The sequence below is a fragment of the Clytia hemisphaerica genome, unplaced genomic scaffold (assembly GCF_902728285.1).
Source record: "Clytia hemisphaerica strain Z4C2 unplaced genomic scaffold, Clytia hemisphaerica genome assembly, whole genome shotgun sequence".
Classification (NCBI taxonomy): domain Eukaryota; kingdom Metazoa; phylum Cnidaria; class Hydrozoa; order Leptothecata; family Clytiidae; genus Clytia; species Clytia hemisphaerica.
In genome coordinates, this window is record NW_027104218.1 from 451,232 (window position 1) to 477,327 (window position 26,096).

Genomic DNA, 26,096 nt, shown 5'->3' on the forward strand with positions numbered 1-26,096 from the left:
TTAAAATTTTATATATTTTTTGATATTTTTAGCAATATTGTATTGACCCAATTTTATTTAATATATCGCACGAATACTCATAAAATTGATGTGTGTTATTCCTTTATACATATTTGAAACATTTTCTGATTTCTCTTTCCTAGATATATAATACATCCTAAAACATATAAGGTACAAAATTTAGAATGATATATCACTTTTTTACTTCGGATTTATAGAGTTAACGAGTTAAGTGATACACATAATTTATTGTATTTGAGCAAAAACTATATATACATTTTGTCTGGAAAATAATAGCGGTACAGACGTAAAATCTGTTTTAAATTCGATGATTTCAATGGCAGTACAGAGAGAAATCTCGCGTGTAGAATAAAATTGTAAATGAGCTAACTATGGCTTAGTGTTGCTTTTAGAAAACGTATCTATCATCCATCGTTATTTTCGCCATCAAATGGAATTTTCCTTCAAGCCACTTCTTGCATGTTATATTGATTGTTTTGTTCAGTTCCGGAACGATTTCCGTTATACGGTAAAAATGGAACATACCGGATCCAAGAAGTACGATCTAGATATTTTTGTATATAAGGTAAATCGTACGTGGCAGAGTTCTCTTCTGCGGAAGCCTCGTTGTTACGCCATGCTTCGATACCACGATCTTTTTTCGATCCCGGTAAAATGTTATCTAGAAGACATGCAGTGATTCCACCGACCGCCATGTTGGTTCCAAGAAGGACGCCTATGATTTGATCGAGTTCTGTTACGCCAGCTAGTAGATGAAACGAAAAAAGCATACATTAAACAGGGCCGAGTACCTTCTGATTAGTGTATTACCCTTAGCATCAGTAAACCATGTTTGAACACTGATACTTTTCTCCTTGAAGGGCCTGTTTAGTAAGTCATATTTTACCATTTTATCATCCACAAAATTAAATTTCCTCTGAAAAACTTTTTCGACCATTTCACCAAATTGAATTGCCACCAAAATCCTTTCCTTTAATGTATTAGGATAAAAAAATCTGTACTTACTATCAATAGCTTGTGGGTTGGCACTAATCCATGATGGTACGACCATTCCATTGAAGAATGAGAAGCCAAGAACAAAGAGATTTCTAGAATCGTTCAAGTTAACAAATTGTAACGAAGACAATCCTACGGCGACGATCAGACCAAACAAACACCAAAACATCCCTCCAATAACAGGTTTAGGGATCAATGTAAACACTGCACCAAATTTACCAAGGATTGAAAGTATAATCATGAAAATGGCGCCAATTTGAATGACACGTCTACTCGCAACCTGAAAAAAATTAGTGATTTTCACAAACTCAACAGAATTCAATTTTCAGAAATTCTGCTTTGTTTTAGCATGGATTTATTATAGAGACTCTGGATAAACATCGAATGAAACGGTGGAGAGCGGAGTATTATCTTTCTATTGTTTCAGAAAACAATCGATGTACAGGCTTTGTCCGCAAAGGACAACTTTCAAGGCGGCTCGAAGGACTCTGATTTTGAAAAATAATTAATACTCTTAATTCTAAAAAGTTCTCTAACTTTTTCTGATCGTACTTTTGCTGGCTAAAAGTTTGAAAATAAATGCTAGAATACCAAGCGAATACATTTATGAAATTTGGTGTGAGAAAAACATCATCAGACGAGTAAAATCAAACAAAATGCATATAGTGACACAACATTTTCAATTGAGGATATCTTTCCAATATATCTCCGAGAAGAGCTGAGATTGATATATATTAGACATGAGTCTCATAGCTCCACTGTGGTATGAAAATCTTTTGGTGGCACGTGGTGGCACGGTGGCTTTCTTGAGGTTGAAGTTTCAAAATATCTGGTGTCAATATTCAATTTCTTATACATAGCATGTTTTTGCATCTTTCTCAAAATTTAAAACGTCATAACGAGGTATAATTAGTATTAAACAATTTTTCGTAGCATTTTGATTGCATTTCTCATCAAAATACACTTATCCAATCGGAAGATCAATAGAAGCAGAATGTCTTTTGGGATATCATGATTACAACGATGCTAATGTTGTCTGCATTTTGAGAGTATTGTAGGGAAGTCTCGTAAACAAAATTTTTGGATGTTATGGTATGATTTTATTGTCGAAAATGTTTTGCAAGGTATCCTAAAGTCAATGTCGATAGAAATTCAACCATTAGCGGCGTGTCGGCCTCCGACGGGACTAGTAATGAATTAATGAGGAACCGTCTCAAATTTTTTCTTTGAGAATGCCAACGCAAAAACTTCAGAGGCATTTTGACGCAATTCCTCCATGTGGAAAACTAAAGGTTTTATAAAGGTTAGGTGTACTAAACGAAAAACGCCTACAAAAATAAGTAAAATCATTTATAAAAAACTTATCAGTAACCTTTTTATATAACTTGAGAACCTAACAAACCTTGGTTACACCGATTGCAGCAATATTTTCACTGTAAGAAGTTGTGCCATTCCCTGAACCAAATAGACCAGCCAATACACATGAAATGCCTGAAAATATATGAAGAAAATATGTAAATATAAAAAATATATATAAAAATATCTTAAAAAACAAAAACACTACAGGGCTCCTTGTGATCCGTGAAAGAGTTACTACGTATAAAGTTTAAGAAAAGAGAGTTTTTTGTAAATGTCCGATGAGTTATTCCATAAAGAAATAAAGAAGAATAAACTGACCCCCTTCTAAATGTCGTTTAATTTTCTCTACACCCCAGCCTGAATTTTAGTCTAATTTTGCTGACACCCTTGGATGTAACATCATTCAACTTTTTTTCCTTTCAACAAGTAACCTGCTCTGATGAATGAATATAGCTCGAATTTGGAAGAATTTAATGAAATGACTTTGGTGGGAATTTGTTTTAGCGAATGGTTGTTAAAAAATATGGCAAGAATTTTCTGTCCGCCAAAATTTCTTCATTTAAAAAAATTTTTTGCGCAACTCTTTTCCAGTGCGAGATGTTCAAGTTAGAAAACAAAAGAATTCTAACGTAAGAACATCTTGTCAAGAACCAATTTCAAAAAGTTTTTACCTGATTATCAATAGCTGTCTAATGCGTCTTAATGGCAACTTGTTAATTAATCATGACTAACCGCAAACCGTGAGTAATTCATCTAAACAAAAATTAAAATTACCTTCCAAGAAGATTCCTCTATTGACTGCATGTTTTGGTGGAGGAGGCGCACCTGACAGTCTAGCGCATGCGTAGTAATCACCGATCGATTCGATCATGGAAGCAAAAACACCTGCAAGCATTCCAAAGACACCAGCAACGTGGACCGTTGGTGTTCCCCATTGTCCTGTAGAGATGAGATACAATTTTAGAACTTTTGATTAGCAGATACCACCGCAGAGAAACGGGTTAGATTCCACCTATTAGAAGTGTCTGCCTTTTAAAACTTTTGAACTAGGAGCTCCGATTTTGAAATTAAGCCATGTCAGGGTGTCGAGAATATCAAATTTCAGTCGAGATTACATATCTAGAAATGCAAAAAATATAGAATTGTAACGGTGTGTCTTAACTTCGGTGGCCAGCTTGATATTAAATGTCCGCTGGAGAGGTATAAAAAATTTGTCCGCTAATCAGAGGATCCTCTAATTGAGTGTCCGCCCTTTAGAACTTTTTTATGAAAATTTGACTAGTAAACGGCGGGGGGGGGGGGGGATTTTCCACTAATCAGAGGTGTCAGCCTTTTAGAGTGTAGGATTTAATTGGAGGTGCTGTTGTAGGTTTTTTCCAAGTCTTGTTACCTTTCAAACAAAATGTAAACATGAACGGTTTAAATGCCCCCCGTGGGTCTGTAAAGTTGTTAAATTTAGGTAATCCGATTTTAACTTAATCCCAGTTCAAAGCCAGTTTATAATAATAACTTTTTAAGCTGGATGGAAATATAATCATGCTATGGAATAATGTAGAATGTATCATCATGATGGCTCAAAAAATGGTGAAATCTAGTTTCGAATCATTATTTCAGATTTCTCAAATTGGCAGAAAGGCATCGATTACCCTTTGTTTAAAGATCTGGCTAAGGTTTGAGTCTGCAATCTGCATACGGATTCTCCAGTACATAGAGTAACAATAATTTCTGAAATCTATATATCAATAAAAGCCGTTCGGTGCTTTTTGTATAAAATATTTGTTTAACTGTAGGTAAATCACCTGGATAAGGTACGCGAATCCATTTGGCTTGATTAAGAACTTCAAGATTGTGATCGGTCCTTGCTTCTGAACCTTCTTTGTATCCTCCTGCAGCTGTGATGATCCCCGATAATGCCCATGAAATCAAAATTGCTAAAATGACCTGAAAATCAATCATAAAAGTTTAATCACTACTGTTTACATTTTCATCATTATCTATGTGTTACCATGGAAAAAACTGCTATTAAGTGACTGGCCTAAAGTCAGGAAATAAATTTTTTTCAGTAGGGCCCAGTGAAAAACACGCTATATCAACCGTTCTCTGGTTTGTGGGCTGTCACAAGATTCCCACATCAACAGGGGGATTTTTATTTCTAGAGAACGTTAGAAAATGTTAAGTGTTAGGTGACCAGTGGTCTAAATCTTAGATATATTCTACGTCAAAAATAAAGTAGATGAAAAAAACAATTTGAGCTGATAGATATATTACCGGAAACAATCTGAAGACGGCAAATTTTTTTCCCAAAACTTGCGAGAATAAAGCAATACAAAATACTGTCCTAAAATTGAACAGAAAAATATATGATGTATATACTGCAACCTCTCATTCTCTCGAATATTAAGTGATCAAGAATTTTCTTCGATTATGAAATATTTGAATGGCAAAGTGTATTGTAGTCCTTGTAAAGATTTAAAGGGAGCCTATTTTTGCTTAATAGGAGATTCAAAGGTTGGAATCAAATTTGGTTGAATTGTATGGCTATAAGAAAATTTCAAATATAAAAACTGCAAAAAAGTATTAGCTTACAATGCAGCGATTCCCCACTGTTCACCTATAAATGAAGAAAAAAATAACAATCCTAAAAACTTTCAATATATTTGCAACTTGCGGTGTTTCTGTTAGGAATAGTAACCCAGATATATGAACAAGAAGAACTCGTAAATATCTACCTAGTACACGCTCTTAACGATCAACATATAAAGCATGACCAGGATTGGATTTTGACAATATGAAATTTTTAATCATTTTATCTCCAAAATCACAATTATGGTTAAAATAACACCCCTGCCTCTATGACCCAGTGGGATCCACCCCACTCGTCACACCAGTGAAAAATATTCCCAAAAATCGCCCATTTTTTCACCCCAGTAGATAAATCACTCACCCCACTGGAATACTGTAACTGAAAATGACCCCATTGAAAGATACGAAGAATTCACACATACCCCACTCAAAATTTTTTTTTGACGTACCCCAGTAGAATTCTCACATCAAAAGTTCACCCCACTAGAAACTCCCCTTTTATTTATGGAATCCACTTTTTGAATTAACGAAATGCACAAAAAAAGGCTCAATTTTTTCGAAACTGTGTAGACTAATTGTCCATATCACCGCGTTGTCAAAAGTAGTAGCAAGTTATGATCTAAACAGATGGTCTAGAATATATCCGATATGTAAGAAAGTCCTTTATCTTTAATAAAAAGACAAGAGCAAAATGTTTTTCCGTTTTTCAGTCAAGTTTCAGTAGAATATTTTAAAATTTTGTTGGTCAATTTTAAAATCATTCGGTCAAAAGTTAATAAATTCATTTATCTTTCCATTGATCCATCTTTTAGCTTCCCCTTTGCCCCAATTTCCCCACTTTTTCACTTCAAGATTGACGTTGTATGGACGTTGAATGAATGTCGCTCTTGCAAAATCGTTTCCCCTTCGGGAGACGTCTCGCAAACGGGATTCGTCTCCCGATCGAGGTATATTGCCCTATTGTTAGTAATGGATGATGTTTCGTGTTTTTATGATTAAAAGTCTTATACCTCACCGTTTCAACGCGGTTGAAAATATATTCCCTATCAGTAGCCTCAGATAGCGGTAACAACGACTCCGCGCTACATTTTATAATTTAACATTTGACTAGCACTGCTAGCTACTCTACCTCAGAATAAACTTTCAGAAAGATTTTCTTCACCCCAGCGATAATCAAGCAAAAATTGGTCACCCCACTCAACTTTTCGGGAAATATCTTGCACCCCAGTGAAGTTCAGATTTTTCACATCCCACCCCACTGGATGTTTTACACCCACTGGGGCACAGAGACAGGGGTGTAAAATATGTTGACATTTCTAAGTATTTTAGCGTTTTTTCAGAAGAAGTTTGACGAAAAATTTTGTCAAAATTGGAATTGCACACATGAGGTATTATAGTCAATATCTGATGTATCTCCGACATCGGAACGAAAAAGGTTAGGACAAAAACAGTTACTTTTTACTTTTTATATTCAACGGAATAAATTTTCAACCAAAACCATCAGCATGGTCGTTCATAACACGATCCTATCCTTCCGTCTCTCTTTCTATTCCATCTACCACCAATTAGGGCTGCATGTCCGGCGGAACAACCGTAAAAGTGGAGGGGGTTAAAGACTCAAAATGAGATAGAATTCGTCAGGGATTGGAGAAAAAAAGTCTATTTAGCTCAAAAGTGTGGAGACTGAAGCCTCCCCAGCCTTTCTGCTTCCACCGGGCCTAGGCTTTAAACTCCAGTCGTATATATTTTACCGCGTTTACTATCCCTCTAACGCATCGTCTAAAAAACCACTTACTTGCAAAACTTCCAGCAGCACCAAACAAGGCCAATCCAACCAAAGCGATGGTGGGAGCGACCGTCAAAGGACCAATGAATCTCATCACAAACCCTATGATACCTGTACAGCCCACAAATACTTGAAATAAAGATGACACTGCTATTGCTCCTTGAATCTATAAAAAATAGATACATTTTGGTACACCTGTGGCGAATCTAAAGTGTTCAAGATTTATGACAGGGAGTGTTTCTTTTCACCATACTCCTTATAAGGGAATAAAGACTCTCAGTCATAAACTTTTGATCTTCTCAGATCTGCCACTGAGCAGGACTATACAGTGCGTGACATGAACTTTAGCTGGAGATGTGCCCAGTTTTCTTTGGTTAGGGTATTTTGCTTCATTATTTTGAAATAATTTTCAGTCAGGCTGGTTGGCACAGCCTTAATAATTCTTTTTGTGAGTCTCACCTATAAAACTTGCCGTTTAACAAAATTCGTTGAGAGTTGGTATTTTTTGCGAGAAAGGAACCTTTTTTCGTCAGAGAATATAAACAGAAGGCTACAAGCTGGTGAGATCGCATTATTTCTGTACAACCCCAACAACTTTGACTGGATGATGAGGGTTGAAAATAAATGTTTGATAAAATAGTGAAAAAGCGATACCTCTCGCATGCCGATCTTCCAATCATAGTCTAAAAGTTAAAAGAAAGAAATATAACAATAATTAATTCCTCATCAACCACACATTTGACCCTCTTATAATTTTCCACTGATAACTTTCAAAAAAGATGGCAGAAAGGAACCAGATATCGAACATTTATACCCAAGTAAGTGTGTGAGTCCGTTTATCTTGTTGCTGTCAGTTTAAGTCAGACGATCAAATCTAAGCTGCTCTATTTTGGTGAAAACCTAATTTTTCTATCAAAAACCTTAGAGGATTTCAAACTTGGCGATAAGGCAGCGATTTTTTAATTTTGGCGACTTGCAGGGAAAATTGATGCTTTTTGGCCTAAAGATGAGTATTTTAGACAAAACGGGTATTTTTTATAACATCATTAAAAGTTTAAATTTTGACAAATAAGCGATTTTTTAAGTCCAGCTAATTCCAGAACTAATTCACCAAAATTGGTCCCCTTAAGGTAGCCTGTGGCGACCAGACCATACCCTTAAAACCTTTGGCTTGGATTGGACAACGAAAATGGTCTACCGAATGAACGAGCCGGCCACTGACATCCACTGTTGGCAGTATCAACATATTTTTCCGCTGCAGAGTCGACATACAACTTAATTGACAGGAGTGAATTTTTTCGATATCGATTTTAATTTTATTTTTATCTTATTTTAGTAGTCTTCTAGTTTTCCTATTTCTTTCTTTTTCCTCGTTTGTTGCTCACTCAGGGATCACCCAAAAATATTTTTTTATTATTGATAAGCTATATAAAAGCTATATTTAAATGCTTTGAAAACAAAAACATTGTAAATATTATAGACCTTGTAGAATTGTACCATATTGTTTGTGATGAAAGATTCTAATAAAAAAAATATATAGAGCAGCTCCAGTAGAGCAAGCAATAAAGAATTAATTACTTTAATTTTTTTGAGATAATCATCTCAAGCTGTTTTAAATTAGAAAGATTTGACCATACTCGGAGGTATTAATTTTTTTTTCGTTTGCATGCGCACAATAGTAAGTCAGATAATTCCATTGAGTTTCCAGCCCGAAGGGCTAGAGGCGAAACTTTAACCCTTCTCATGCAAGAGAAATTGAAGCCACTTATTTCCCATCCCAAACGCGTATAGAACGCGCCGTTATCATGACCACGGATTGTATCTAGCGGTTTGTTTTGGAAGACTACATTTTTTGAAATCTAGCGATAGATTTTAGTTTCAATCCAGCGTTTGTGTAAAGACTACGCGCGCGGGCTCTCTGGATGGGAAATAAGTGGTTTCATTTTCCATCCAGGAGTCTTGCCTCTAGCCCTTCGGGCTTGAAACTCAATGGATAATTCGATTTTAGCCTGGACTCTTTAATTGATAATTGCGCGCATAAGCCCCGACAAAGTCAAATTTTTTCGACCAGTTGTGTTTTAAAAGGCCCATCACGCTGCCCACTGGGCTAATACTTTAACACTCACCCGGGACAGTTCCATTAACAGCAGTTGGACATTTGTATTCCGGGAGGTTTAAAATTGCAATGGTAGGCCCGATGAACGAAAATGTTGCTCCTTGAACGATGGGCAATCTATAGAAAGAGAAAAATAGACATATTATCATACTTAGACGATAAGACAACTTGGAGGCCTTCGTCAACAGTCCATTGCTCAGAGCACCCCTCATTCTCAATTCGTAAAACATTGAACAAATTTTGAGTCGACAGGTATACAGCGTTTCTACTCGAACACACCCCTATCTCGATGACCCATTGAGAGTTTTTTTGGAAATAGTGACAAAATGAGAAAGCTAAATTCCAGTGAGGATGGAAATCTTTTTGATACAAAAAGCCTTGAAATCCAGTTGGCATTCTTCCGAGTTCTAGTGCCGCATTTCACTTTTTGTAGGAGTTAGCTTTCCGCAATGAAACTATTTTCGCCGCTGGGAACGATTGTTTATGGATGAAATGATACCAGGCCCGGCGGAACAACCGTAACAGTGGGATGGCTGAAACCTCAAAATGAAATAAAATCCGCTACGGATTTGAGAAAAAAATCTCATTTGCTCAAAAGTGGGGAGACTGAAATCTCCGCAGTCTCCTCGCTTCCACCGGGCCTGATACGGGACATTGTTTGAATGTTCATAAAACGTTATTTGGATGTCTATGGACGTCATATAGATGTTGCTAAGACGTTGTTACCTTGTTCCAAGACATGATTGTATGAGAGTTGCGATACCAGAGACAAGGAAGATGGTACTGATGAGTTCACTCTTGGCAAGATTGTTGTCAGCGATACATAAAGGACCAGCAAGGATGAAGGGTACAGCAATAGTTGATCCAAACATTGTCATGTATTGCTATGGACGAAAGAGATAAATAAATTATCAATTTTTTTGACAAAATCGAAGCCAGTCTCTTTAGTTCGCTTTATGATTCTGATAGTTCTCACGAAAAGTTAATCGCTGTATCACATCCATTAGTAAAATCGAAAGTTGCAAATGGTTCTTGGGTACAAGATTCGCTACAAATGGTTCTGGGTTCCGGGTTCGTCTTTTGGTACACCTACATGCTCTAGAGCCGCTGTTGATGAGATTCCTTTCACATTGATTGTAAAAGAAAAGTCATGTTGTTCGGAAAAAGTGAATTAATTTTCTCTGGAATTTTAAGAATCATGAATCGCTAAAATAGAAACCATTCTTTTCAATTATGGGTCTGGATGAAAGAGATGAGAGATGAGAGCTCCTTCGATGGACGACGGAAGGATAGCAGTCACTAGACGATGATAAGGTATTCACTGCGTTGAAATGACTATGTCAATTCGTGCTCGTGGCACATTGAGCTGATTGTAGAAACTATACTCGAACATTTCGGGAGGACAGTGCATCTTCGTATGGTCGATTCGAACAACGCCGGATCAGCCATTAAAGGTTTCAATCCAATAGGCCATTTCACAGTCGAAATGAATCATGGGTAATCAGGACTGATTACGCTCTAGTAACGACTTCCAGTTGGCTGGACGCAAAAATCTTCAACATTTTTCAAAACTTTTGACCAATAGTAGATCCTCATTAGTGCGCAGTGGTCCTGATTATCCATTACGCTTTGAAACTGTAAGATGGCCTATTAAAAAGCATAAGATTTCGAACCTGAAAACCGAGCACGATGGCCAGATACCATGGTGGATTATCATTGACTTTGTAAATAACATCGAATTCTGTATTCTGAGGTTCATCAGCTCCTTCTTCTTTCTTTGCTGATGAAGCCATTAATGGATCTTTGAATTCTAAAGAAAGCTTTTTAGAGTACAGTGAGTACATTCTCTAATTCGAACATTTGTTGTTCGAATCTTTCTATGATTTAAAGACAGTAAGACATTGTGCCCCAAAAATGTAAAGGCGAAAAATAAAGCCCATGATTCCAAACTTTCTCTAAGAGGCCCCCAGGGGTAACTTTGATCACGAATATCACGCAGTTTTTTGTCTTAAATCACGATCACGAAAATCAACAAAAAAATGGCTAATCATGCATCCCTTTCAAAAAATCCAAATCAGGTATCACAGCTCAAAAAATTTTCAAATCACGATCACGTTTGGCCCTCTCATTACGAAACCAAGGAATTATTATAGACACTGAAAAAACAACTGACTAATTTTTGCCAATTTCTCATGTACAAGCTGTGTCCACAGTAATGATATTATTGTATTCATTCTTCAACCATCAAATTAATTTTCATTGCATTTTAATTGCATTTTTCATCAAAATGCACTTATCCATTTCCCAAATGAAACTTTAATTCTTATTCCTTCGAGAGTCAAATTCATCTGGTGATTTGCTAATGATATGTCGTTATGACGTTTTAAATTGCGAGAAAGATGCAAAAACATTCCACGAGACCCTCCAAGTGGTTTGCGTGAGGACGTGATAGGGTCTTTTTTGTAGCGTGATTACGTGATTTGGGAATTTTCTTTCGTGATTCCGTGATGAGAGTCAAAACGTGATCGTGATTACGTGACTTGAGAAATCTTTTTGCTGATTTTCGTGATTGCGATTGAAAACAAAAAAGTGCGTGATATCGTGATCAGAGTTACTACTGGGGTACAAAAAACTATGTACAAAAAAAACCGAAAATTTTCAAACTTCAAGCTCGTAAAATCCACCGTGCCACAGTGTGCCATCTATAAAAATTCCATGCCGAAACTGAACATCAAAATACCATTTTGCTCTTTGCAAATGTACATACGTTTTCAGATACCCGTCCAGTAGTGTAGACAAAGGGGGAGAAACATTTGCTTAGGAGATCAGATTAAAAAAAAGATAGTAATTATGTTTTTATACCACGAATAGGTATTGCTTTATTGTAAAAATCTGCTCTCCTACGCAGATCGTTCTTTACCCCTATCTACGCTACTGCTATCTGAGATGATCAAAATTATTTGATTACAGTATAGCCTGCAATCGGCTTTAATTTGGTAATCAATGGGTTCCATTGTTTTAATTGTTGCAGTAAAGATAATGATTTGATAGGCTCCTAAATGAGACAATACAAAGAGTGATAATCTTTTACAAGCTTCTTTTTTATAAGAAATTCTCAAAAGTTTTTTTGAAGCCTTCGATGTTCTTAACCTTTGAGATTGAAACGCGTCAATAAAACGGAGAACCAAAATTTCAATAACAAAACTCTCTTTAACCCTTTAAGTGCCAATGTCGTATATATCAGACATGGGCTAGCAGAAAACAAAACAATCAAAAGTGAGCCTTTTCAGCGAGATTTTAAGGTGGTAGTTAACTGAGAAATGGAAAAAGTCATTTTTTTACTTTTTTTGTAATAACTTTTGAAATATCTAAGATATGTCAATGAAACTTTCCACAATGGTAGTAAAACTATTAACAATGAAAAATATGAAAAAAAAATTCTAAAAATAGCACAGACGGGGGTGATACTGACTAGGGGGTAACGTACTATAATTTTCTCCATACAGGTTTTTAAAGACTTCTAAAACGTTTTAGCAAAAGATTTTTGGTATGGTGGTTGGTATTCATCAAAGGCAGAGGATAAGTGAAAAAAAAAATTTAAATTCTTTTCCAGGGGGTCTGGAACCTAAAAAACGTAATTTTTGAGATTTAGAACCAATGACAGATTTTTTTGAATTTTTTCTTCACTTATCCTCTGCCAAATGGTACAAGAAACAACCCCTGAAAATTTCATGGAGCTAGCACTTGTCAATCCCGAGAAAAACCTGCATAGGCGTTGGCAAACCCCCGGAAACGCGTTTTGAGAAAATCAAGAAAAAAGACAAAAATGCGTATTATTTTAAAGCTTGAAAGCTCTTTTAAAAAATTTCTTCACTGAATAGTCATCAAACCATACAGGTTTCATAAATAAAAGAGAAGAATTTCATAAAAATTGATAAATTATCCAAAAATCAACAAAAACATGTTGCGCTTAAGTCACGTAAACATAATAATTAATAGCAAAGTTTGCGGTGATCTTGCGAAAACATCAAATTTGGGTGGAAACTGCCAGAAAAATGTGACCAAATGTTCATTAATAGTCCAGGGTGACTCTCTGTAGGTATAAAACTTTTCTGATGCATATTTTTATCCATATAGACTTGAATTGACAATGAGCGGACTTGACCGAAAGCGGTTTGAGTGGTCAAGTGTCAGATGACAATGCGTGTCTCGAGAAGTTACTTCCAGTTCATTAAAAAGCACATTTCCATCTTTGTTACATCATGTTGTGCTTGGAAATATCTCATTTACATTTAACTTCACTACAAAACATAATGTCAGTCACTAAAAGCGCGATGTTGATGCCCAAAACAAAATGGCGACAAATTGAAAGTTTTTCGCAGAAATCCTACAACATAACCAATGTACAGCAACTTTCTAGCTTCCTTAGAGTCTATTCTTCATTTAAATGAAACATTTCCATCAAAGAGATTAAGTTTCGATCTAAAACTTGCAGAAACTTGCCAAATATTCTGTAGAATCATGCTTACAGCTCTGTTTTTCGGTTTGTTTATATATATTGCACTACTGAGGCTACCATCTTTAATTTTAAGGATGACGTAATGCCACGGGAAAAAACATTTTGACGCTCGAAAAGGGCGTAAAAAGAGCTTTCTTTTGGCGTATCACATTGCTATGTTCCGGCCAAGATTGAAGAAATAAGTCCTAAGCAACGGGATTTTTTCTGTTGCTAGGGCGATTTTTCAAGCACCCAGCAGGATAAAAATGCTCACTGCAGCCTGAATGATAAAGATATCGCTCTGAAATTTTCAGGAGATGTTCAGAAAGGCCTAAGGATCTCGAAACTTCCAAAAACCAAAATTCGACAATTTTTTCGATGATTTTCCATTTCTCAGTTAACTACCACCTTAAGCTAAAAAGTAAAAAACAATGCTAAAATTTGACAAAAATCCACTTTTTTAAAATTTTGACCATTTTTGATCAACGAGTGATCCAAAAACCTCCAAATTTGGCCTTGATTAACTTGATTCTATCCTCCAGCGAATTAGTTTGAAGTTTTACCACTGTCCACCTTTCTGTCATTCAGGCAGGTCTGCGCAGCGATATTTTCTCAGCGACCAAAACGCTCGAGCCTAACTAAGTGGATAACAACGTTAACTTGCTTAGATAAATTTACGAGTCAATCATTTGAATATTGCTTCTTAAAAAACTGTCTGTTTCTTGATTCCTTTTTATAAAATTCTTTGAAAAATCCTGCATGTCCTTGGTAAGATCAGCTCAAAATATCGTACCAAAGACCCCGCACAAAGAAGTTGGATGCCCTTTTGATAAAGCATGATAATATTAGTTTGCATATTCATAGGTGGTTTTAGACCACGTCGAGTTTGGGGGGGCTATTGTGAGCTAGTTGATCTCAATCCTTGCAAAACATATATATCTGTCTAGAAAAAAATTCACAGAAATTATACCTTCTTCCATTTTGCAAGTCATTTGCTGTAAAACTTGTGCTCCAAAAACTCTTTTTTTTAACTCAAAAATAAGCTGCAAACCACAAAATATTTCTCAGTTCACAATCTATCAGATAATTTTTAAGACACTTTCCTATCTTACATGACATAAAAAGATAAAAATCCGATTTTGCCCACTCTGTGATATTGTAATATAGATTGAATCATTTTTCTTGCATTAATTAAAAATATGTTACCCTATTTAATTGTGAGGTAGAAAATGTCATTTATAGTTACGCTGTATACATTATGAAGCCAATTAAAGGATAGTTATTTTCGAAAAAGTCCGGTATTTCGGTATTTCATGAAAAGAGTACGGTATTCCGGTATTTGAAATGCTACCGGTGACGTTAAATTACCTAAAAATGCTTTGGTATTTCGGTAACTTTAAAATTTTCTGAACTGTTTTCTTCATAAAGAGTACCGTGAAAAGCACAGGTCGAAATCATAAATCGACGCTGTGCCGACCAATCCAGATTCTATTCAGCGCGCAATCAACGAAGAGAAATGTAACCACAACGAACATCCAAGATCTTGGATGAAGCTCAAAGTTGATATTTTTAATCCCGTCGTTGAAAACACAACTCAAAATTGTCGTCGATGCTTTTTTAAAAAGAGTCAGTGATAGAGAATCATAACATAAAGTCTGTCTATTATTTCGATTAAATTAAAATGACATTTTCATAATGAAAAGTTTAGTAATTACTGTTATACATTTGGGGATCATGTAAAAAATTTCTTTTTATTTCAATTACACATGGAGGTTTCTGAGGAATTCGTAAATAGTAGACTGCATACTGAAACAGTCTGCTAGATGTTAATATGGTGATATTTGCTATTCATCCTTGAATTTTTTTAGAGTGATTAGATTGACACATGCACAGTAAAATTTATATTATTGGTCTTCAGAGGTTGGAATAACCTCTGATACTCAGGGTACATAAAGAGACTTCCAAAAATCGCCTGTGGCCCTAAACTTTCTTAAATTTTAGAAAACTGCACACGTGTTTTCTAAAACGATCATTTTTAAAACAGTATGTATATACCACTTTAGCTCCCAAACAGTAGCGTGGTGGCATGGGGTGTCAGAAACATCTCCACTTCAGTCTAGTGGCAACTTTTTTGTGGTTATAGTCCACCATCCACTATCCTTTTTAAATAATGACTTTTTACAAAAAAGTGCTACCTTCTCTCAAGCACTTACAAATGTCTCTTCTCTTTATTAGAGTAGATTTTGATCCAAATGCAAATGGAGGGACTAAACCAATCTGGAGTCCCTTTTCCCTAAAACACACTTTTATTCACAATAGCAGACCTGTAAATTAGCACTAATTTTTTGCGCTGTTTGAAGTAACCCGGGAGCTGTTTAAAGCTTTTTGATTAACTGGATGGCTCTGATAAGTGGCCCGGCGTAATTTGACAGACTCCATTTTTGGGCTTTGCTGAGATCCATATCACTAGATCAAGTCTCTTTTTGGAGTAAAAAAAACAACAGAAAATCATGACAAATACACCAATATTTCATTCACATCAATTTCCCTAAAGATCTGAAGTGGAACAAATGGCCATAGGTCGTGTTCATTTCAAAATTTTTTATTTTAGTTTAATTCAATTATAATCACTAAGGATAAGTGATACTAATTGGTTTTCCATATATCAACAGAGCACTGTTAATATTAGCTTTCAGGGGTTTGGTGAAAAAAATGTCACAAATGACTTTTTAATAAAATTTCAACCAATGGGGATCAAGCATAACAGTAATAATGCGTGTGTTATTTAAATCTTTTAGTCAAATCTCCGCCCTTGTGAATTAAATGCTCATTATTCTCTTGGGAGTTCCGCTTTTGAACAAAGAATCGAATAAATACCACAAATCCTTGATCAACAATCAAATAAATCATTCAGTCAATGAATTGTTATCAGATCGTCGAGTCTTATGAAAATCGAACTTGAGAGGTAGGGTGAAACAATTTTGGTAAAATGTGCTTTACTTCCAGAGAAGAAGATTCTCAGGAAAATTTGTTGTTGTAAAAAATGACACAAAACGAGAACTGACTAACCTATAGGTGTACACAGATTCGTTTACATGTCACAGATCATTAAGAGAGATTATATTTCAAGATCGAAATACTATCAGAGGTTTTCACTCACCACTGGTAAACGTGCGAATAACGAAATATAAAACTCGAAGATTTTAACATAGTAATACTTTTCTACTTGTAGTTCAAGACCAATAATGGGGATGCTACGTCGATTGCTCTTCATTTCGCTATTGATCTCCATTGTCCAATCACACAAACTTGCAAAAAGATCAACACCATCGTATCGAGTAGAAGGTTGTTTTCGGTCGGCACCTGGTGGTGGAAAATCACAAAATATGGGTCATTCCGCATCTAATGTAAGATGTCAAGATATTTGTCGTGACCATGGCTACATCCTTGCTGCTACCAAAGGTACAACGTGTCATTGTCGAAACATTTATCCTCAAGGTCGTAAAGTAGCTGATAGTCAATGTCGAACGAGATGCAGATCTTGGTTATCGTGTAACAATGCACAAGAATGCTGTGGAGGTTCACAGGCGTACACTGTCAGTGTGGTGGGAAATATTGATGTTGCAAAGCAAGTAAGTTCTAAACTCAATAGTATGAAATAGGTTGTTTACTTTTATGGTGACCTTTTCCGATTTTAACAAATACTAACTAATTCCACCCTACAAAACTCGTGAGTTACAGTATCAACATAGCAGGGCGTCTGAAAAATAAAATGCTTACTCACAAAAGTAGAAATTTTCACCAGATGGTATCCAAAGGTTATAAAAATCAAAGAATGGACATTTTCTAAAATATTATTGGATAACTGAAGTCCACATGCAAATCGGCTTGGTGTCTTTTAAAGCGCTTTCTAAATTTCAGGTTTTGAGAAGGATTGCCCATAAATGGCAAGTTAGCACTCATTATCGAAAACACATGAGGAATTTTGTCAACAAACCACAGTTTAGACACGTAGAAGCTGATTGGTGGAGGAGTTTTGATGTAAAAGGTTGGAGTAATTGTCCGGATGGAACCTACATGACTGGTGTTTGGCGTAATAACAATGATCAGGATAATGATGGCATCCACTTGATCGAACTGGCTGAATGTAAAAGCGCTGCTGCCCATCTGTTTTCGGGTGAGTTGTCTTATTTTACACATTTTTTTGGGAGAACATCCGGAATTTTTGAAACCGTCGGATATTCTTAACTTTTTGGGTTTGAACTCTAAAAATGTTCCTAAAACATGTTAAGTTTGTATTTTGGTGTGTTTTCCTAAAAAGAAGCCGGGTTTTGAGACCTCAAAGCCATTGGATGTTCATAAACAAGTTATGAAAGGCGTGAAAAACAATTGCCGTCTGCTTGATAATTTCATAACTTCATGCGAGATTTGGAGAGTTCCGATTTATAATATAGATAATTCGGAAATGCCAACTTATAACGTATGATTATGATATTTCTTTTTAACTCCCCGTTAATTAATTGTCTCGCTTGTCTTTTTCAGCTGGAAAGGGTGATCAAGACTGTTACAAACTCAACATCTGGAAAACATGGGACAGTAGAAACTGGGCCACCTGCAAAGCTGGTTATTACATGTCGGGAATTTACAATACTGAAGGACATCGTTTGCATAATATCGAAGAATTCCACTGCTGTCGACCAAAATCGCAACACAAAAGCTGGGGAAGTTGCTACAACCACGATGCATGGGCCTCCTTGAATGATAAAGGTTGGACAAAATGTAACAACGGCTATTATATGGTTGGTATGTATCGGAATGACTGCAATAATTTGTGGTGTATTGAGGAATTCAAATGTTGTCAAATGGGAAGTTATAATCAAGATTCGTACGTCGATAAACCGATCATCACCATCAAGGTAAAAAAAAAATGCTTTATGTGATTGCTATGGGAACCCATGCTTTTTTTTCTTTACCCTTTGAATTTTGGATCTTGAAAGTTTCTAAGTTAGGTATTGCAGTGTGTGCATGACAGGTTGATTAATAATTAAATGCCATCTTCAGACACAAACTTTCGCGAGCAGAAATTTCCTCACATTAATGAATTTGAGGAAAACAAATTTTTCACAAGCACAAGACTTTCGTGAATCGTTGGATAAATATCATGAATTTCAAAAAAAATTGACTTAAAAAGGACATTTTCGTCCAGGCTAAAAAATATTGCTTAAGAATGTGCTAAATGTTTGTTATTTAAACTTTATCACAAATTCGAATTTTTACGATTAATTTTAATTTTTTAAAGAAATTTTGAATTGTCCGTCCTGTCACACACACGATGATTCTAAGAAGCCATCTTTTTCTTTCCTTTCTCAACCAGACTATGGGAACAGATGGCCGACTTAAAGAATGCACCATGGATGCCATGGATAAAACTCCAGAAAGCAAGACCTATTCTTGTAAAGCTGTATCGTCACGTCAAAACATTTTGAAATTAGATGCTGTCGAGTTCAAAGTCGAAGATAAGACACAACCTACAACAGCAAAACCCGAACGCGTCAAAAACTTCAAACCAGTCATCTGTTCTGCTTCTAACAACGCCTACACTTGCACCAAAACATTAAAAACAGCCATCGAGACAACCACAAGTCTGGTGATTGGAACAGGTTTTGAGATGGGCGTTTCCGTTAGTAACACAGTTGGAGTTTCAGTTGAAGCCTTTGGCGTCAGTGCTTCATCAGAGTTCTCAGTTCAAGTTTCTGCATCAACTTCTTTCAACGTCGAAAGAACTAAATCGAAAACCATTACCGTTGAAGACGAAACAAAAGTTGATGTCAAAGTCGCTGCCCACAAACAAATCATGATTGACCTCCTTCGCAAGAAAGTGGATATCATCTATAAATGGAAAGGTATTTTCCGCCTTCTTGGTAAATACAAGCTCTCTTGGAGTAATGGTGATCAAACTACACAGGATATCACTACAGTCTTGTCTGGTACGAACCGAGACATGTATGCTTTTGGCACCTGGAATTACCCTGGTACCGACGTCCTTCAAGTTTTGGTGACTGATCAATACGGTAACAAGAAGACTGAATGTCAACACAAAACTGGATCTAAAAAAGACTGTTCCGTAGCAGGACTCTGACAACTTTTCTGAGTTTCAAAATACACTTAAACTTTTGGTTTATGTTCCAGTTACTTTAACCCTTATAGGTATATTTTACTTAGCTCGTAAATTGTAATCTTTAGTTAATGTCAAACTCGTATGAATATAAATGTTTTTGGTAAAATTATTCCGCTAATAAATCATCAATTCTGAGGAGTTAACCCCTTTCAAGCGTACGAGATCGAAAGATTTTTGCGATTCTTTAAATAAATTTTCAGGAATTTCTAGGTCCACAAATACTTCAAAGTACTTCAAATACTTCAAAAGAATGAACAAACTTCTAGAACTCTCTGATGCGATACATGTGTAAAACTTGGTTCTGATACATTGCTATTGAAGGAGATTTGTTTTAAGATTTATCTTTTTTGAACCAAGTTAAAGCCCTGCAAAGTAGGCAAAATGATCTTTCGTTGAAAGAAAGCTCAGGGGCGGTACAGCCGCATGGTTCTAAACCCACAGGGTACTAACCCTCATTTCAGGGAAATTCGTTTTAGGTACCACAATCCCCTTTTTAGTATCGGATACTAATTTTTTTGAGTCAATTTTACCTCACCAAAATTTGAAAAAGCTCAGCAAACTCTGGAAAAAAAATTGAAAATTAGTAGATGAGTGAAACAAAAAATATTTCCGTTAAATGAAGTTTAATTTTTGTCGGAAAACTAGGCTAATTTCTGATTTCCCAATATTGGTAAACATTTACCAATTACTCCCACGTAATACCAAATTTTAGCACCGGGTACTAGCTTGAAATGGGTGAAATACTCACCCACAAATGAAGTACCATCTTTTTTTAGATTCATTGTTAGTCACCACCACCCGGCTATGGGTTAGTACCCTGCGGCTGTACTCCCTCTGGAGAGATATAAAAAATCGGAAAACATATATGAAATCTCAGTAAAGTTATGGAAAGAGTACATGTTAAACGTAACTGATGGTATTTTGCTATCTTTGTAAGTTTTCATTGCTATAGATTGAAAAGACGTTAAAAAATCTTTTCCATGTGGACAGACAGTCCAAAGCATTGAGTTTAAAGCCCGAAGGGTTAGAGTTCAATCTCTAACCTTTCTCAGGCAAGAAAAAGTGAAGCCTTAAAAAATGCGCCGCATTTTTGACGACAGATTGAATCTAGCAATTCCTTTGTTTACGATTGATATTTTTCGAAGTTTAGCGGTAAATTTTAGTTTCAATCTGTCATTTGTGTAAAAACCAGGCGGGCCACTCCAGGCCGCGCAACTTTGGTAGGATTTGTTGGCTTCAAATCCTACCAAGGAGATTGACTTCTAGCCCTTCGGGCTTATACTTCATTGGCCCAAAGGCTTTCATGCATTGCTCTTGAAAGAGAAAAATGATACAATCACAGTCAATACAATACTCATAGCATTGACAATCCCCAAATGTTAAGAAAACCAACATTCAAACAGTGTCCATCTGAATCTGATGACCAAAACGTCTCAATAGCCAAGGATATTTCGATTTCAAAAAGATTTCCAAAGCAAAAAATCTTTCAAAATAACCTATAACCTCGTACCTTGCTTCTTGATATTTTTGCAGAAGTGAAAAATCCAGAGGGGGAATGGTTATGTACATAGCTGTCAAAATAAAATTCAAATAAACCTGAAGCAACATAAAACAAGCATGGAATTCAATGTACACGGTTTTTTCTTTTTTTATAAGAAACCATATAAGAACATAAGGCTTCGATGGCCAAAATATCAAGAACAAATTAAGAAAATTTTAAGGCTTCACAGAAACCCAATTTCTTAGAAAATTGCTCAAAAATACTCAAAAAAAAGGTGAAATTAAGAATAAGTTAAGAACATTTTCAGGCTTAAAACTAAAAAAAAAGTTAACATTTATCAGTTAAATATTTTGAATGTTCTTATAGAAAAAACGTGTACTAGCTTCAATCCAAACTAAACCAAAGTCCATCCGCTCTGCACTGTATTTTGCTTTCATGTGAAAACCACCCTCAAGGGAATCAGTCTAATTACGCGGACATGGTTTTCGATAGCAAAAAAAACAATTTAAAGCAAATGGACTTTCGTTTTCTTTTTTAATTTTAAAAAGGAAGCTTAACTTCTCCACGTCGTCATTTTTTATCTTCTTTTTCAAAATCTGTCTGACCAATCTAGAAAAAACTATAAATCAGGATTTCATCATGTATGTAAAACTTACAATCTTACAATCTTAATCATTGAAATTCGATCTTCCAACATTCTGTGGTTATGGGTTATATGGGTTAAACTTTTTTTTTCATAATAAACATGACAGTTTTATATAGAAACTAATTACGAAATAACGCGTTTAAAAAATATTTTAATAGGTTGAGATCATGGTGTTTAGAAATACATGTTATTTAACTTAAGATGTGTCAACTTGGTTATCAACATATAACCCATAACCACAGAATGTTGGAAGATCGAATTTCAATGATTAAGTTTGTAAGATTGTAAGTTTTACATACATGATGAAATCCTGATGTTTATTATGATTTTTAATACACGTTTTTTTTTTTATTAGAACACCTAAAATTTGGCTGAGCCTGGATGTGCTTATTTTTTTAGCAATTTTCAGCCTAAAATGTTCTTAAATGCGTTCTTAATTTTTCAGACTACTCTAAATCGATAATATGATACAAAATAAAGAGCACTTAAATTTGGCAAAAGTTGGACAATATTTTTTTTTAAATATTTTACGTTCAAAAAGTTTTGTACAAAATAATAAAATTGGAATGGTTTCTTAAGGGAATATTGTAATGCATTGGAGACCACCCCTAAATTCGGTTTTTTTTTTATTTTTAAAAAGGAAAAAGAGTTGTGTTTTGTTTCCAAACGAGGCTGGGCATGTTCTTAAGATGTTCTTAATTTTTCGACGAATTTCAGCCTATATGTTCTTATAAACTAGGTTCTAATAAAAAAAAAAACGTGTATTTTCCGGTCTTTAACTCTCCTTTCCTGAGATGAAATTAAGCTCTCAACTTCTCCGACTGTTAATGGTAGATTTAATAATGGTGGTCTAGAAACAACCTTGGCCCTGGGATGGTTGAGTTTGTAAACATATAAGGCTAAAAATTAAATTTTTCCTCCAAAACATTGAAGCACGGTTTAAAAACAATTTTAGGGTCAGCGTGGAAAAAAGAGAAAAAAAGAAAGAGTGTAATACAAAGGGTAATGAACTGAAAACCAAAATGAAAACTAAAGTATACTTTATCAACGCGATCGATCCTATGGTTTCTCAGTAAAAATAAGATCATTCATGACTTCCAAAGCTTTTGATTGCTTTCAGTGATCTGTAATAAAACAGGTATATACAAGAATTTTAACGTTTTCATAACCAGATAAATTTCAATCGCTTTTCAAGGTGTATATATTGGAGACCATTTGGAGATATTGAGTTTTTTTAAGGTGTTTCATTTTCCAGGTTTATAGGTCCCAAAAAAATTTATAACAGCCCCCCTCGCGCAATTTATTTTCGAAATTCACGCATTCACGCAAATTTTCCTCGAGTTTCACGCAATAACCCGATTTTTCAGAAAATCGGAGAATTTTTCCGGGAAAAATCGGGGAAACATTGGAAAATCGAGAAAACTGCACATAATCGGTGGAAAAAAGGGAAAATTTACGTATTCACGCACAAAATAGCCCAGATTCGCATTCACACAATCAAAAAGTGGATTTTCACGTTCACGCAAGTTTTTTCAATTCACGCATCGCATTCACGCAACCGAAAATGGCCATTCACGCCTTCACGCAAACTGCTTGGGATATAATTGTATACAAGGTCCCGTATACACACTCTGTAAAAAAGACTGCATTTTCTAAGAAACGTTATCAAGAGCGATTGCTTTTGATATTACATTAGTGAAAATATTGACAACGGCCTATCAAAACGGAAAATTCGCGATATGCCTCAGAAGAAGTTATTGAAATACTATATTTCGAAAGTTTTCATACTCATTATTTATATTTTATTTTATTCATATTTTCTTTTGTTTTAACTTATCATCATAATAACATGTCACAGACCTAGTAGAACCACCGACCGCCCCACTTGAAAATTTTTAGCCAAAATGTCGTCTCCGATGGGAAAAATACCCTACAATTTCAGCCTAACTGGGAAATCGATTTTCATTTCATCCCTCTTCATTGCACTCCAAAACATCCTCACTAGAATTTTTTAAGCTTTGACCAATATAATTTTTATCCCAATTGAGATTTCGATAGAAATTTTTATCCCCGCTGTGGGAAAACATTCCAGCGGGCTGTGAGACAGGGTTGTAATATAGGATGCATTGCCACCCTTCTGATATAAATTCTTGTTTCTCTGGTTAAATAATTCTATGGGTTTCTTTTTATCCGAACGGTGACTATTATAGCTTCGGGACTTTAAAACACCCAATTTCTTAGGGAAATCCTCAAAAATACTCAGAAAATGGTAAAAATAACATTTTAAGAACGTTTTTAGGTTTAAACATCAAATAGTTAAGAACATTCAAATTTTTCGAAAATTTTTGGACTTTCTTATTGTAATTGGGGCTAGTTTCGTGTTAAAAAAATTATATTAGGATTGAGTATTAGATAAAGTTATTAACATAAAATTAACTCTAAATAAAATCAATAAAGAACAATATGCGCAGTATTAGAAATAAACAGTTTTAAAATGATTGATTTTTCGCAAAATTCGTGAAAAGTGTGGTTCGATTAGTGAAGCAATTCGCCCTTGCAGTATTAACTTAACAAGTGTTGCCACGCTCATTGACAGGCTAGACTAAGGCGCTGACCACACCAAAGAAATAAAGAATAATCAATAAAATAAAGACTTTATCGTACGTTAGTAAAGTTAGTTTAGGCGAAAATAAAAAAAATGTAGTGTTTCCGGAATGCGGGTGAAGGAAAAAAGCTCTAATGCGGCCGGCCGGAAAAATTTTTGTTGTTGCTATTTTTGATACATAACTTAAGATCATTGAAATAGAACTTTAAAAATAACTTTTATGTACAAACAGTATGAAGTAAGCCCTTATACTATAATGTATCAACTACTAACGAACAAAACTTGATTTACAAGCGGGAATATCTAACCAAACGGCGTTTGATAGCTTGAACGGTCAACTTAACTTTCTTTATGATGATATAGATGAACCCATAGTCTGCGTCACCCGGCCGGTTTCCGGAAACACTATATTTTTTATTTTCGCCTTAGTAAGAATTTTTATAAAATATTGTACATATAAACATTCAAAAATTTTTCAAAAAAGAAAAAAGTAACAGAAAAAGGCCATTGTTTTTATCCAATAGGAATTGACAGAAATGCATCACAAACGGATATTAGATGCACATTGATCGTCGCATCAAGCCTTCATTTAATATCTCTTCTCTGTGGCTTCCGAAGATATTAGTTCAAGTTTAAAAAGTAGGTTTTCTACCCAACGAAATGTCACAAAGTTAAACATTTGGAGGAGAAGACAAAACACTAAAAGGTTTTGTTTTTGCCGATAACAATATGCCGAAACACACGATAATTCTTTATGTTAAACCCAAGTACTTTGTTCTTACCGAGTTCTGACGTCTTGTCGTAGCAAAGAATTAGTTTCTGAATTCCAGAACCCAATTAAGATATATTCCAGAACCAAAAAGTCCAAATTAAATGATGCCAATGTATAGTGTATGTGCGTGGTATCCAGCATTTTTTTACTGACAAAAATTGACGGCAAATTAGACATAGACATAGTAGCTAAGTAGTTATCGAATGCATGTGAATTTACTCTCAGTCATTTATTTTAGAGAAACAATTCCCAAGCCGTGCAAAACTGACGCCTGAAGCACGTGTAAATTCTTTATGGGCATATGACTTCTTTTTAATTAGAGGTGTTTTGCAAATGTTGACCGGGCGCTACTTTTCTTTGGTTTATAAGAATTCGGGTTCCGTAATTTGATCCCCAGTGATCGGATGTTTTTCAAATAGTGTCCATGAACCACGCCCAAACCCTGGAAAGAGTAACCATGAAAGAATGAATGAATGAGCGAGAAAAATAACATTAAACAGTAAATCTGTATCATTTCAGACTTCATTAAAGGAAGTTGTTTCACAAGTATGAAATACGATGATACAATGACCGGTTAGTGAGGGCTGTACTGAGAAATATTGCCCGAGGTCAAGTAACGACCGAGCTTGCGAGATTGTTGCGTTGACCGAGGGCAATATTTCACAGTACAGCCCTCATTATTGTATTTGTTAACCGTTTTCTTCAGCTTCGATTGATTTTTAACGCTTTATCCAAGAAAAATAGCGAAATAAAGCAAACAAAACAAAGGGAAAAAGATGTTTTATTTTCTGACGTCAGAAACAAAAAATGAGAGAAATTATGTCAACACATTGTTCATTCTTCTTTGAAAAAAGTGACGTCACAAAGAATTTTCTAACTGGCAACTCTGGGCAGTGCAGCTGAGTGCAGGCCCGTCGTCATGCGAAAAGAACCAATTGCATTGCGCAAAAAGCCGTGTAGCCCGCTTTGAAAAAGTAACCGGTTAACAATAAACCATACTAACACTCTACCTTCTGACATATAAAGACATGGATG

General features: G+C 35.4%; 3 protein-coding genes across 3 annotated transcripts in view; 1 reads left to right on the plus strand and 2 right to left on the minus strand.

The window, feature by feature from the left end:
• Positions 1-5: 5 nt before the first annotated feature.
• LOC136815786 (solute carrier family 23 member 1-like) lies at positions 6-14,500 on the minus strand. The gene is made up of 13 exons (XM_067072236.1): positions 14,330-14,500; positions 10,535-10,671; positions 9,588-9,745; positions 8,872-8,978; positions 7,400-7,428; positions 6,755-6,911; positions 4,963-4,987; positions 4,645-4,714; positions 4,176-4,317; positions 3,151-3,315; positions 2,420-2,508; positions 1,027-1,297; positions 6-766 (listed from the first exon to the last, which is right to left on the minus strand). The coding sequence occupies exons 1-13, from the start codon at positions 14,349-14,351 to the stop codon at positions 465-467; spliced, it is 1,674 nt and encodes a 557-aa protein (XP_066928337.1). The 5' UTR covers positions 14,352-14,500; the 3' UTR covers positions 6-464.
• Positions 14,501-16,250: 1,750 nt separating this feature from the next.
• Positions 16,251-19,646, plus strand: LOC136815789 (uncharacterized). The gene is made up of 5 exons (XM_067072240.1): positions 16,251-16,324; positions 16,592-16,991; positions 17,281-17,536; positions 17,902-18,275; positions 18,734-19,646. Exons 1-5 carry the CDS (start codon positions 16,305-16,307, stop codon positions 19,496-19,498), a joined length of 1,815 nt encoding a protein of 604 aa, XP_066928341.1. The 5' UTR covers positions 16,251-16,304; the 3' UTR covers positions 19,499-19,646.
• Positions 19,647-25,344: 5,698 nt separating this feature from the next.
• LOC136815791 (receptor-type guanylate cyclase gcy-28-like) overlaps positions 25,345-26,096 on the minus strand; it is a 33,734-nt gene continuing 32,982 nt past the window's right edge. The window contains exon 22 of the mRNA XM_067072244.1: positions 25,345-25,503. Within this exon, the coding sequence (XP_066928345.1) occupies positions 25,378-25,503 (126 nt within the window). The 3' untranslated portion in view covers positions 25,345-25,377. The remainder of the gene's footprint in view (positions 25,504-26,096) is intronic.

Bases quoted from the DNA above. Each gene is read 5' to 3' on its own strand.
- LOC136815786 (XM_067072236.1), bottom strand. From the start codon at position 14,351: ATGACTTGCAAAATGGAAGAAG. The intron at 7,429-8,871 runs GTGAGTGTTAAA...TTTAACTTTTAG, and splicing joins TGTTAATGGAACTGTCCCGG to ACTATGATTGGAAGATCGGC. The intron at 1,298-2,419 runs GTTTGTTAGGTT...AATTTTTTTCAG, and splicing joins CTGCAATCGGTGTAACCAAG to GTTGCGAGTAGACGTGTCAT.
- LOC136815789 (XM_067072240.1), top strand. From the start codon at position 16,305: ATGAAAATCGAACTTGAGAG. The intron at 16,325-16,591 runs GTAGGGTGAAAC...TTCTACTTGTAG, and splicing joins ATGAAAATCGAACTTGAGAG to TTCAAGACCAATAATGGGGA. The intron at 17,537-17,901 runs GTGAGTTGTCTT...TGTCTTTTTCAG, and splicing joins TGCTGCCCATCTGTTTTCGG to CTGGAAAGGGTGATCAAGAC.